Source organism: Akebia trifoliata, chromosome 13 (assembly GCF_017979445.1).
Source record: "Akebia trifoliata isolate Shusen 1 chromosome 13, ASM1797944v1, whole genome shotgun sequence".
NCBI classification, from domain to species: Eukaryota; Viridiplantae; Streptophyta; class Magnoliopsida; order Ranunculales; family Lardizabalaceae; genus Akebia; species Akebia trifoliata.
Window position 1 is genome coordinate 9,278,655 of NC_141387.1, and position 12,742 is coordinate 9,291,396.

The window sequence follows — 12,742 nt, forward strand, 5'->3', positions numbered from 1 at the left end:
AGGTTCCATTTGTTTGTTATTTCTGTTAGTAACAACCTGTAGTTGTAGCAGTTGTTGGAGTTAATTATTTGTTAGTCTATAGATAGAGGTGTAACCTTCATTGTAATTCAATTTTCAGATTCATAAACAGAAATTAGAGCTTTAGCTTGATTCTCTTCTCAATCCTAGTTTTCAAAAGAAAACTTTTGGATTTATCTCTCATTTTCTCACTGATTTGAGATCATATTATTATCATTGGGAACTGAGCTACATTTTTCGTACTTCCTTTCATCCTCAAACTGATGGCCAAACAGAAGTGGCCAACCGGAGCCTTGGAAATTTGTTGAGATGTCTAATTGGTGAAAATCCTAAGGACTGGGATAGAGTTCTTCATTTTGCTGAGTTTGCTTGCAACTCTCTCTCAATCGAACTATCAATACTTCTCCTTTCAAAGTGATTTTTGGCTCTAACACTTCTAGTGTTATGGATTTGGCTCATTTGCCAATTTCGAAGAAGATATACAACAAGGCAGAGTTTATGACAACATCTATGAAGATTGTTCATGCTCAAGAGAGGGCCAAAAGGCAGCTGCTGATGTGCATAGGCATGAACTTATTTTCAATGAAGGAGATCTTGTATGGGTGATAGTATTTTGTTTGAGTTTGTTGGTTGTTAGTCTATAAATAAAGGTACAACCTTCATTGTAATGGGTGTCCCCTATTGTAGGTTAATAATGCAACATTGTTAAAAGAAATCAAGGAGATAAACCAGCAGCTAATCAAGGAACAATTGTCCCCTCCACTCCTTATCCAGAACTGAAATCACATTAAGCATCAACTCAAATGGTGAGCTTTGTGAACCTTCAAGCTCTAGTGATCATAACAAATTGAATTTTTTTTCTTTTGTGGGACAATTTAAAAATCCTTTTTTGATGTGAAAACTTGCTCATTCTTTGTTGTGACAGTAAGTAGTATGAAGATTTGTTAATGAGTGTAAAGTCATGGTTCGATAAAGCTCTTCATGTCCTTTCAGAGCTCATGTCACTTAGTGAGATGGCGAAGAATTGGGATGCTTATGCTTGTGCAGTTATACTAAAGTATACGTAGAAGAATGGGGGTGGGAGCTTCAGCTCGAGATATGCTACTTGGGAAAATTGTGTGTGATGAGGACATCATGACCACACCTTTAAGAGTGTATCCGTGTCCTGCGTCAGTATAAGTATCACTTGATCATCCTGCAAGCTCACATTGTCAACTTAAAGATTTGCTTTACAAAGCAATGGTGCAATAGGAGAATCCTCTTTGCAAAAGTCTCAAGGAACAAACAATTCTATTTAGCTTGAAGCAATGGTGCAATGGTGCAATAGGAGAATCCTCTTTGCAAAAGTCTCAAGGAACAAACAATTCTATTTAGCTTGAAGCAATGGTGCAATAGGAGAATCCTCTTTGCAAAAGTCTCAAGGAACAAACAATTCTATTTAGCTTGAAGCAATGGTGCAATAGGAGAATCCTCTTTGCAAAAGTCTCAAGGAACAAACAATTCTATTTAGCTTGAAGGCTAATTGAAAATTTTCGAGAATCGGAAAGGGTACTTTTCTAGGTTTTAATTTGTTCATTTGGAGTTCTTGATCTAATTGCTCTAATTCTTTTTTTTTTTTTTTTTTCTTTTTTATCTTTTCATAGTTGGATATCCTCTCCCACAATGAGTCAATCTTGGAGGAATCAAATAAATGGTATCAACTCAAATCCTAGATCTTCAAATTGTCATTGGAGTTTTATATCATTATGCGTCATGGGGATTTTGTTCTTGATGGTTTGGGTTCTTGGTGGTCATAATTTTGTAAAAGATATACTTTTGTGAGAGAGTGCAACGATAATGGTCAGTGAAGTTGAAAAAAATGTGTTTTTCGCCTTTCAACAGTGTTACATAACCAGTGTTATCTCCTCATCTGTGGCAATATCTTGCTTGTTTTCCTTCCTTTTATGATAGATCATAATAATTTCACTTTTGTTTTTGTCATGATTTTAAAATTACAAGGCGTCTGAGTCCACTAGGGCAAGTTCCAATGAACTTGGAGGCACCGAGTGAGTTTTTCAGTGCGACTTGACTCAGCCTCTTCATTTTAAACCAAGTCTGTATGCTTCCCAGACCTGAAATCCGATTTGGGTTCAATCAGAGAGTGATTATATAATGTCATGATCCTATAGGAGTCAATCCAATAAAATGTGAGAAAATATGTGAATTATATTATATAAGTTGTTTAAATATATAAAAGTTTATGTAGTATCAAATTGGATCCGATCCAACGGAGATTATTAATGGATCGGATTTGGATCCTATGGATTGTTTCCGAATGACAAAGATTAGGGTTTCCAAGTCATTTAGTATAAGTCTATTAAAGAAGACATAGGTCAAGGGTGGCATGACATCAGTTTAAAAAATGGCTATCTCAAATATTCACCAAAAGGTGGAGGAGTATATCGAAATTACCTTTATTTAAGAGAGCTTCAATTGGTTGTTCTTAATGTGGCAAAATTCTGATTCGGGTACACTCTTCATTTTAATTCCCGAAACATGTTTTCCAGTGAATTCGTCACTTTTATAATCTACAATCTCGGTGATAAATTACCAGTGATCTCGCCGTTAAAAATATCAAGGGTATTTGACTTTAACATTATCTGCAATCTCGTTGGTAGTTTATCAGTGAGATCGCTGATTATAAAAGTGACGATCTCGTTGGAAAATGTGTTTTGGGAATTAAAATGATGTTTTACTGGAAACATAATTTTTTCATAAGTTGCACATGTTTGCGGAAACTCTTTGTATTTTTTGGGTTTATGATTTTATATGAACTTAATTTTAAGTAAAACTTGGGGTGTCAATAGAAGCTCTCTCATTTTTTTTGCTAGATTTTTATTTGGGTGAATCTCCATTTCGTGCCAGTATGAGGAAATTCCGAGTTTAATACACTGTTCATTTTAATTGTAGATTGTACGGATCAACGCTAGAATTGTACTCAATAAGGATCATTGGAGATGTTGTGATTGCATCTCCCTTTAATAAAGTTTATATGAGATAACAATGGCATTGTTGTTGCAGCTCAACAGCTATCTTTGTTCTTCATGATTTCTCACACCCATTCATTTAAGAGTGAAAAGTCAATCCTTAGAAACTCATTCTAACAAAGTCCCTGTTTTTTGGCAAATGTTCTTCAGCTTTTCTTAGAGCTACTCCAACCGGTCTCTATATCTCTAAGTTTAGAGATATACACATCCGAACCTAGGGGCGAAGCTAGTAAGGAGCTGGTGGGGGCAATTGCCCCCACAGAACTTTGAGACACCCCTATATTTTCAACTAATTACATGCCCCATTTGCCCCCACTCCCTCACCTCTCTCCCCATTTGCCCCCACACCTTCACCTCCCTCCAATTTTTGCCCCCACAGAATTTTGAGACACCCCTAAATTTTCAACTAATTACATGCCCCATTTATCCCCATTCCCTCACCTCTCTCCCCAGTTGCCCCCACACCCTCGTCTCCCTCCAATTTTTGCCCCCCATAGAACTTTGAAACACCCCTATATTTTCAACTAATTACATGTCCCATTTGTCCCCACTCCCTCACATCTTCAATTCTTTGTCGGTGACATTGCTTTTTGACATGGACTTCTCAAACATTAATTGAAAATGACCTAAATATCATTTTCTTCAACTTCTAACTAAAAATCTCTTAATTTCCCTCTAAAATCATTCATCTTCACTATACAACTAACCATAGTTTGCCCCCACTACAGGAAAATGCTGGCTCCGCCCCTGTCTGAACCTAATTCCAAGTGGTCTCTATATCTTTGACATACCCCCTATTTCACTATTCATGGTTCTAAATCAAGAGATGCATGACATTTTAGAAATCATCTCTTCATCACTTGTAAATACCCATTTTATCTCCATTTTTTTACATAAAGGCCATTTTTGACTTTCATATTTTAATAAAATGTGTTTTAAATATAACTTTTATCCCCTACTAACATAAATGAATAGTGATTTGGAACATAAATAGTGATTTAGAGGGGGGATTGGTTGGACTTCAACTTGATTCAGAGCATAGCAACTTCTCTAAATTCAATATAGAGCCAAATTTTAGAGACGTGGGTTGGAATTGCTTTTACAATAAGATACTCTGTTTTTCTCTAAAGATTTTTTCATTTTTGAACTTTGGGTGATGTTTTAAGTTGTCATTTTTAGATAGAGTTTGCGGGAACTATTTTCGATGACTTTGTTTTTAGATGGAATTCCTTGTATAATCGTTGATGTTTTGGTATTTTTTCGTTGGTTTTTACTTCTTTTTGAGGGGCTACCTCGGCCTTCTCTTGTTGTATTTTGTTCATCTCTTTTCTTCAATATATTTTATACTTGAAAAAAAAAATTGTCATTTTTTAGCCTCTTTTTGTAACCTTATTAGTGTATTTAAAATCATGAAGATGAGAAGCTACTAAACATTTTTTTTATAGAAGTTTAATTTACATTGATCTTAACATACACATTGGTCACACATATATATAGGGGATACTTAGGAGGGAGGGATTAACAAGCTGAGAATCTGAACCATCTTCCACCAGACTTATCGATTACTTTTATGCCGTAGGGTAAGAAGATTCCATGGCAATACCACACAACCCTTCTTTGGCATCGACATCTCTTTGCATTCTTATATATCCCTCCTCACCCCATCCCGAGCCCCACGAGTTCTTCACCAACCAATATTTGGTCCCATCATCACTCGTCCCATAACCAACAGCAGTGACACCATGGTCTAGATCAGTGCCACATTGTCCAGTGAAAACACCACTCGAGTAGAATTGGAAGTCGAATCCACTTGCATCGATAGCCACAGACACGGGCTGATTTGCCACGGCCTTCAATAGGGCTTTCTCGCTGTTGGTTGGAACATCTTCATACCCAGTGATTTTAGCTGCAGATGAGGCTGTCTTCTTGGTGTTGCAAGTAGCATCAACTCCCTTGTAAGGATAGTTAGTTTCGGTAGTGAGGCCCTTGTTGTGTTGGATGAATTTGAAGGCGTCGTCCATAAGACCACCCCCACATCCTTGGTCCACTCCACTAGTATCACAGTCTACTAGTTCTTGTTCAGATAGAGAGATAAGCTTACCCGTTGTGAGCTGGTTAATCCCTTCCATGGCTGCCACTGCTGAGAATGCCCAACAACATCCTACATTTCCATAAAAGATAGAAAATTAAACTATGAGACATAGTAACCAAATTTGCACTCTTGGGTTGTGTACAGAAGTGCTTCCATAAGCTATAGGCCATTTAGTAAATAACAGCTTCTCTGGAAACTTTTAGTCATCAAATTAAAAAATTTGGACATTTTGATCTTTTAACTTAAAATTACCACAAAGCGTTTTGAGGGTACGTTGATGAATACGTCGATATTATGTAAAAGTAAATCTATAGATAATTCAGCTCTATATATAGGCCTAATAAATGCTCTCTTACCACATTGACCTTGGTCCTTGATTGGGGTAACAGCACCTTTTTTCCTCCAATCCATGCTAGACGGAACCGCTGTAACATCTTCATATCTGAACGATGTCATTGTCGACGACCCACGTAGGGTGGATTTCTTATACCCATTACGAGATACCTTGAATTCTTCATTAGTTTGATCCGCAAATTCATTTACACTCAACTTATACAGCCGGTCCCCAACGGTGTTGAATGACTCAATTTTTTCCACATTAGCCTTAAATATCTGGAAACGCATTTCCTTCTCCATGGCATCCTTGTAAACACGCCCATAATGAGTCATCCATTGTTCATGTCTCTCCGACATAGATGCCTCATGGAGATTACGAGCAGAGGCCTGAGAAGCCCATACTCCCAAAATGCATAGTAAGGCCAACCAACTTACATATGCCATCTTACCGACTAAATATTAGTCTAAGAGTACTGTTGTTTGGGAAGGTTAGCTTTGCTAGTTTAAATTGTCCCTACACTTGGGATGGCTTGAATTTATATAGAGACTGGCATTGGATTATAGTAAGCACGTCGTGCAAGGGAAACTGTACTGATTTAGACTAGCCGGCCTCATGACCCAAGTTTATAGTTGTGGGGGTGATGGTGTTAATCTTATTATAATTATAATTATATGAGTTGATCATGTCGTCTATCTTCTGTTGGAATTATTTTTAGACTTATAAAAGCCAAGTGAATGTAAGTGAATCACTGGTTTCCAACTGATCAGACTCTTTGATTATAGTTTCGTCTTTATTTATTTATATATGGATCAGACTCTTTGATTATAGTTTCGTCTATATTTATTTATATATGGATCAGACTCTTTGATTATAGTTTCGTCTATATTTATTTATATATGGTGGTTCCTTCCCGTACAGTTCAAGCTGATTCGTGCGTGCGTTCACTTTCTTGGGTCTTTTATGAGACTGTTTAATCATGCAAGTGCTTTTTAAAATGCTATAACGTTTTGTTATTATTTTTTAATTCTAAAGAAAAGACATTTTCTATAGGGACACCTGTAGGCATCAAAATTGTAAACAGGTTCCCACGGTGTTCTAAATTATCAAATAGCACTAATTAAATCTAACTTGGACCGACGTCTAAATTGAGACCCATTGATTGGACTTCCCTCATATGGTTCGGGTCTAGGTTTTCGTAGATAAAATCAAAGATTTAAATAAGTTCAAATGATCTGTAATAATTATTGGGCCTGTACACCTAATAAATGGGTTAGTCCATGATTAAGTCCAAAATCCATTGAAATGGACCGGACTAGTAATTAAATAGAATTTTAACCAATTATGTAAAACCCATCTAAGAAAACAGTATAATGAAAAACATTTTCTTACCCTAAGTCAATAAATATCAAAACCTCTCTCATATAGAGGGGATTGAGATCACTCTCTCTCAAAAAATAGAAATCCTCTTTTTAGAGAAGCAGTAGCTCTCAAGCCCTCCTTTAGAGAAGAAGTAGCCCTCAAACCCTCCTCTAGAGATGAAATAAGGTTCTTCAAGAAAGATTCAAATTCCGATTAAAGAGAAGATCAAGTCAAGAAATTCTTCTAAGTTGCTCAAACACAAAATCCGGAGAGAAAAAATCTACACAAAGACCCTACAAAAAATCTAAGTACAACAAAGTCGTCATTAAAGCAACCTGCTCAACCGATCAAGCACGAAACCTAGAAAGAAGAAAAGTAAAGTTACATACATTATTTTTGTATTTGATTGTTAATCAGAGGATAATACTGAGATTTGGGTCTTCCTTTTTTCTTTTTTTTCCCAAAAGTTAATAAAATCATTTGCGATTTTTTTCATGCATCTCAAGGTAAATCGTGAAATTTGTTGTCAATAACACCATCTTTTACTAATAATGCACCAAATGAGAAGAGAATTATCCAATTTTTTTCCTTCCAACCGTAATCTTTAAAGAGATAAAAAACAGGTGCAAAGATATTTTTTAAAGGAGAATTTCATTATTATTGTAAGGTTTTTGAAATCTAAGGTTTCTAGTAGGATTTTTTTAAAATCAAATTCTATTCTACCTGTACTCTTTTTCTTCTTCCCTCTACACCTGTCCCTTTCTAATACATTTAGAAAATGACTGTGGTATCTCTTTAATCTTGTTTAATGTACAATGTATAATTTCATTAGTTGGTGTTCTCTTTAAGTAAAGTTTGCTGAGCTGTGCCAATATAAATTCTCAAAAAAGAAAAAAACTGTTTTAAGTGATTTTTTTTGTGCTAAGGCTAAAAATGTTAACATAAAGGCACAATGTGATGGTGGGTCCATTATAAATGATAAAAAATTGTTTAAAAAAATATTATTTGAAATAAAATTTGAATTTTCACTTTGAACTTAAATATAACAAAGAATGGTATTTGTTTTGCCAGAAAAGAATATAGCTAAAGTAATTGCATAATTGAGTTTTTAATAAAATTTTATTTAAATAAAGTTGAAACAATAAATATATATATATATATATATTTTTTGGGTTTGATAAGCTAGGCAAAGGGAGCCCACCCATTCATCAAATCAAGGTGCCAAGGGAGCAAATACGTAAAGTGAAGAACCTCATTCATAATCAGGGTTTTAAGTCTAGTCTGAGACCGAGACGATTCGACCAAATTGTTTCAAAGACATGGTTTGTTCTAATTCTAAGGCATTTTTTGAATCTTGTCTGAACGACTCAAATAAATATTTGGATGTCTCCTCCGAGCTGGCTTAGTCTCGTTAAAACCATTTCATAATGGAGATAGGAAATGATAATCAAATGTTACTGAGAAATTTCTTGCAATAGTTGAAATAGAGCTTTTAGCAATTTTAGAAGCTCTGAAATTTTCTAGACACGACATGAGTCTTCTCTAACATTATTATTTGGGCCGATTCTCCATATGATATTCAATGTATTAATGGTGAATCCAATCTCCCATGGAGGTGCACTTACTTGATCAAGAATTAGAGATAACTCACAATCATTATCTTGCAATCTAGAATTTTATTGAAGAGAATGTGAATCGGGCAGCAGTTTTCATTGCTAAAAGCCAGACTGATCATTTTAATTCAGACACTATAATTACAATTTTGCTATAGAAAAAGTTAGCATGGACTTATTAAATCTTCATATATTGAAATGTGATCAAAGATCGATTATAGACATCAACTGATATCAATTTTAATGTCTATGCGGTGTTTTTGATTAAAATCTGATTGAGGTGGATTGATTCTGGATGGCCAATCAAGACATGATCTTTTTCTCAATTAAAACTTTCTCCCCCACTAATTCTAGAAAATGTAAAAGGGGTCCTCATTCTTTTTCTTGGATTTCTACTTTAAAGGAAACCAAAAAGAAGATTAAGATAGACAAATATATATATTTGATATTGTTTGTTCTAATTTGGTATGTTAGGTATAATGAAAAGATGGTGTGGCAATATAAATTTTCCTGTTGTGTATAATCCTTCTGGGACATACTTATGACAAAGCAGGCACTGTATCCAAGCAAATGGTATTTTTCCTTGTACAATTTGGTTTGTACTCTAAAGATGTGATAAATAGTCTTTTTTTTTTTTTTCATTCCCACCGAACAAATCGGTATGCGAGAGATGAGCACTAATGGTAGATTGAACGTATCCACGCTAGAATCGTACTCATAAGGATAAAGGATCCATATGTATTGGAGATATATATTGTGATTGCATCTCACTTTAATATATAAGGTGTATATGAGATAACCACATATGACATTATTGATGCTTCTTATCAGTTATATATATATAGGGAAGCGTTTAAAGGCCTTAAAGAGAGTTAAACATTTTTCAAAATAGGGGTTATAAGTTTTGGAATGAACTTATTTTTTATGAGGATGTTCTCTATGGTGAAGAGATCATCCTCACCAAAAATCAGCTCATTCTGAAATTTCTAAGCCTAGCTTACAAGTTAAAGAATCGTGGATCTTTCGATTTTTGTAAACAAATTTTGATGGGGCTAGAAGTTTCAAAATGAGCTGAATTTTTGTGAGGATGATCTCTATGGTGAGGAGATCACTCTCGCCAAAAATTAGCTCATTTTGAAACTTCTAACCCTAGTTTACAACTTGAAGAATCGTGAACTATTCAATTTTTGAAAATTACTTTTGGTGAGGTTAAAATTTTTGGATTGGGCTGGTTTTTTGTGAGGATGATCTCCTTATCATAGATATCATCTACAAAAGAATACCTCTATTCATTTTATCTTTTAATGAAAAGACAAAGGTATATTAGTCTTTTTACATAATAAATGTTTATTTATGTTATTACTACTTGTCTCTTTCATAATAAATACTAAGAGCATTTTATTTTTAAAATTAAATGTCTTGTTGTAATAAATGATTTGACAATGAATGCAAATAAGTATTTATTATGTAAAAGATCAACATACCCTAATTTATTTTTACTAAAAAACAAAATTAATAGGGGTATTATTGAAAAAATATAGTGTTGGAGAATACTTACATCCAAGGGGATGTTAGCATTCCCATATATATATATATATATATATATATATATATATATATATATATATTTGTTCTTCATGATTTTATAATATTTGGCCGGATTGAAAAATTGTTTTGCTTCTTATAAAATTTAAGAGTGATTTGTCAACCCTTAGAAATTCATTCCATCAACGTTCCTGTTTTTTTTTCCCTCAAATGTTCTATAGATTTTCTCACAATAAGATACACTATTTTATATTTTGATTTTTTTTTTTTTTTGTAACCTCTCTTGAGTCTTATTAGAACGTCACCAGACACTAGTGTATTAAAAAATCGCAAAGATGAGAAGCTACTAAACACTTTCTTGATACAAGTTTAATTTACATTGATCTTAACACACATATATATAGGAGAAACATAGAAGGAAAGGATTAAGATTAACAAGCTGAGAATCCAAACCATCTTCTTTCCACCATACTTATTGATTACTTTTATGCCGTAGGGTAAGAAGATTCCATGGCAATACCACACAACCCTTCCTTGGCATCGACATCTCTTTGCATTCTTATATATCCCTCCTCGCCCCATCCCGAACCCCACGAGTTCTTCACCAACCAATATTTGGTCCCATCATCACTTGTCCCATAACCAACAGCAGTGACACCATGGTCTAGATCAGTGCCACATTGTCCAGTGAAAACACCGCTCGAGTAGAATTGAAAGTCAAATCCACTAGCATCGATAGCCACAGACACGGGCTGATTTGCCACGGCCTTCTCGCTATTGGTTGGAACATCTTCATACCCAGTGATTTTAGCTGCCGATGAGGCTGTCTTCTTGGTGTTGCAAGTAGCATCAACTCCCTTGTAAGGATAGTTAGTTTCGGTAGTGAGGCCCTTGTTGTGTTGGATGAATTTGAAGGCGTCATCCATAAGACCACCCCCACATCCTTGGTCCACTCCACTAGTATCGCAGTCTACTAGTTCTTGCTCAGATAGAGAGATGAGCTTACCCGTTGTGAGCTGGTTAATCCCTTCCATAGCTGCCACTGCTGAGAATGCCCAACAACATCCTACATTTCCATACAAGTTAGAAAACAGTGAGACAGAAACCAAATTCACATTCTTGGGTTGTGTACAAAATCGCTTCCATAAACCATAGAGCGTTTAGTAAATAACAACTTCTTAGGACATTTGTAGTTATCAAATTAAAATTTTTGGACATTATGATCATTAACTTAAAACCAAAAAATCGATTTTTGCGGGTGGGTATGTTATTGAATACGTCGATATTATGTAGAAGTAAGTCTATTGATAATTTAGCTCTATATATATGCCTAACAAGAGATCTCTTAATTACCACATTGGCCCTGGTCCTTGATTGGGGTAACAGCACCTTTCTTCCTCCAATCCATGCTAGACGGAACCGCTGTAACACCTTCATATCTAAACGATGTCGTTGTTGATGACCCCTGTGGGGTGGATTTCTTATACCCATTACGAGATGTTTTGAATTCTTCATTAGTTTGATCTGCAAATTCATTCACGCTCAACTTATATAGTCGGTCCCCAGCGTTGTTGAGCGATTCAATTTTTTCCACATTAGCCTTAAATATCTGGAAACGCCTCTCCTTCTCCATGGAATCCTCGTAAACACGCCCATAACTAGCCATCCATTGTTCATGCCTCTCCGACATAGACGTCTCATAAAGACTACGAGCCAAGGCTTGAGAAGCCCATACCCCCAAAATACATAGTAAGGCCAACCAACTTACACACCCCATGTTACGAACTAAATATTAAGCTAAGACTGTTGTTTGGGGAGGTTAGTTATGCAAGTTTAAGTTGTCCCAACACTTTGGATGGCTTCAGTTTATATAAGAACCAAAATTGGCTACTATAAAAGATGGGTCAGACTTTCGACACTCCGTGCCGTGCCCGAAGAAGCTCAAATGATTTAGACTGGCCGGCCTGACACAAGGTTTGTGAGTCAGTTTAATTATTATGTTGTAATTATGTTTAGAATTAAAAACAAAGTGAAAGTGAGAGTTTCACTAGTTTCCAACAAAGTTCATCAATTATGATCTTGTCTTTGCTTGCTTGCATTCATCCATCCCATGCTCATTCATAAGTAGTCTGTTAGCTTGGATTTGAGTTGTTAAGATTATATTATGGTTATTAATTATATATTTTAGTTTCCTTACCGTGTGATTCAATCTGAACCTGCTTTCACTTTCTTCTCCTTCTCATGATCATGACACTCCTCCCATTTTATTGTTCAAATCCATCAAAATTCGGGTATCTTTGCCAAAAATTAAATAAAATAAGAGAGCTGATATTGCCACCCCAACTTTTCTTATTATACCCCAATTTCTTAAAAGAGAGAGAGCTTCTAATGGCAACCCGACTTTTACTTACAATTATGATTATGTTGGTATAAAATCCTAAACCAAAAAAATAGAACCTAGTGGAAAGAAAAAAAAAAAAAACAGAGAAAGTTTCTATTGGCACCCCAACTTTTACTTTAAATAATAGTTGGGGTGCCAATAGCAGGTCTTTAAAATAAAGGTGATAGATATATACTACTACAGCTTTTGTGAATATTTGAGATAGCCATTTTTTAAGCTGATGGCATGCCACCCTTGACCTCCGTCTTCTTTAATAGAGTAATACTAAATGACTCAGATAGATACCCTAATGTTCATCCTTTGGCCGCAAAATCATTGACTTTTCTCCCAAATATTCAACCTTGATTGTCT

General features: G+C 35.2%; 1 protein-coding gene and 1 pseudogene across 2 annotated transcripts; both read right to left on the reverse strand.

The window, feature by feature from the left end:
* Positions 1–4,612: 4,612 nt before the first annotated feature.
* On the reverse strand, positions 4,613–5,916 carry LOC147387747 (senescence-specific cysteine protease SAG39 pseudogene; annotated as a pseudogene). Its single transcript, XR_015171145.1, has 2 exons — positions 5,493–5,916; positions 4,613–5,205 (listed from the first exon to the last, which is right to left on the reverse strand). The product of XR_015171145.1 is annotated as a senescence-specific cysteine protease SAG39 pseudogene (transcript).
* A 4,559-nt stretch (positions 5,917–10,475) lies between these two features.
* On the reverse strand, positions 10,476–11,778 carry LOC147387748 (senescence-specific cysteine protease SAG39-like). The gene is made up of 2 exons (XM_086421972.1): positions 11,344–11,778; positions 10,476–11,056 (listed from the first exon to the last, which is right to left on the reverse strand). The coding sequence occupies exons 1-2, from the start codon at positions 11,765–11,767 to the stop codon at positions 10,476–10,478; spliced, it is 1,005 nt and encodes a 334-aa protein (XP_086278098.1). The 5' UTR covers positions 11,768–11,778.
* Positions 11,779–12,742: the final 964 nt, after the last annotated feature.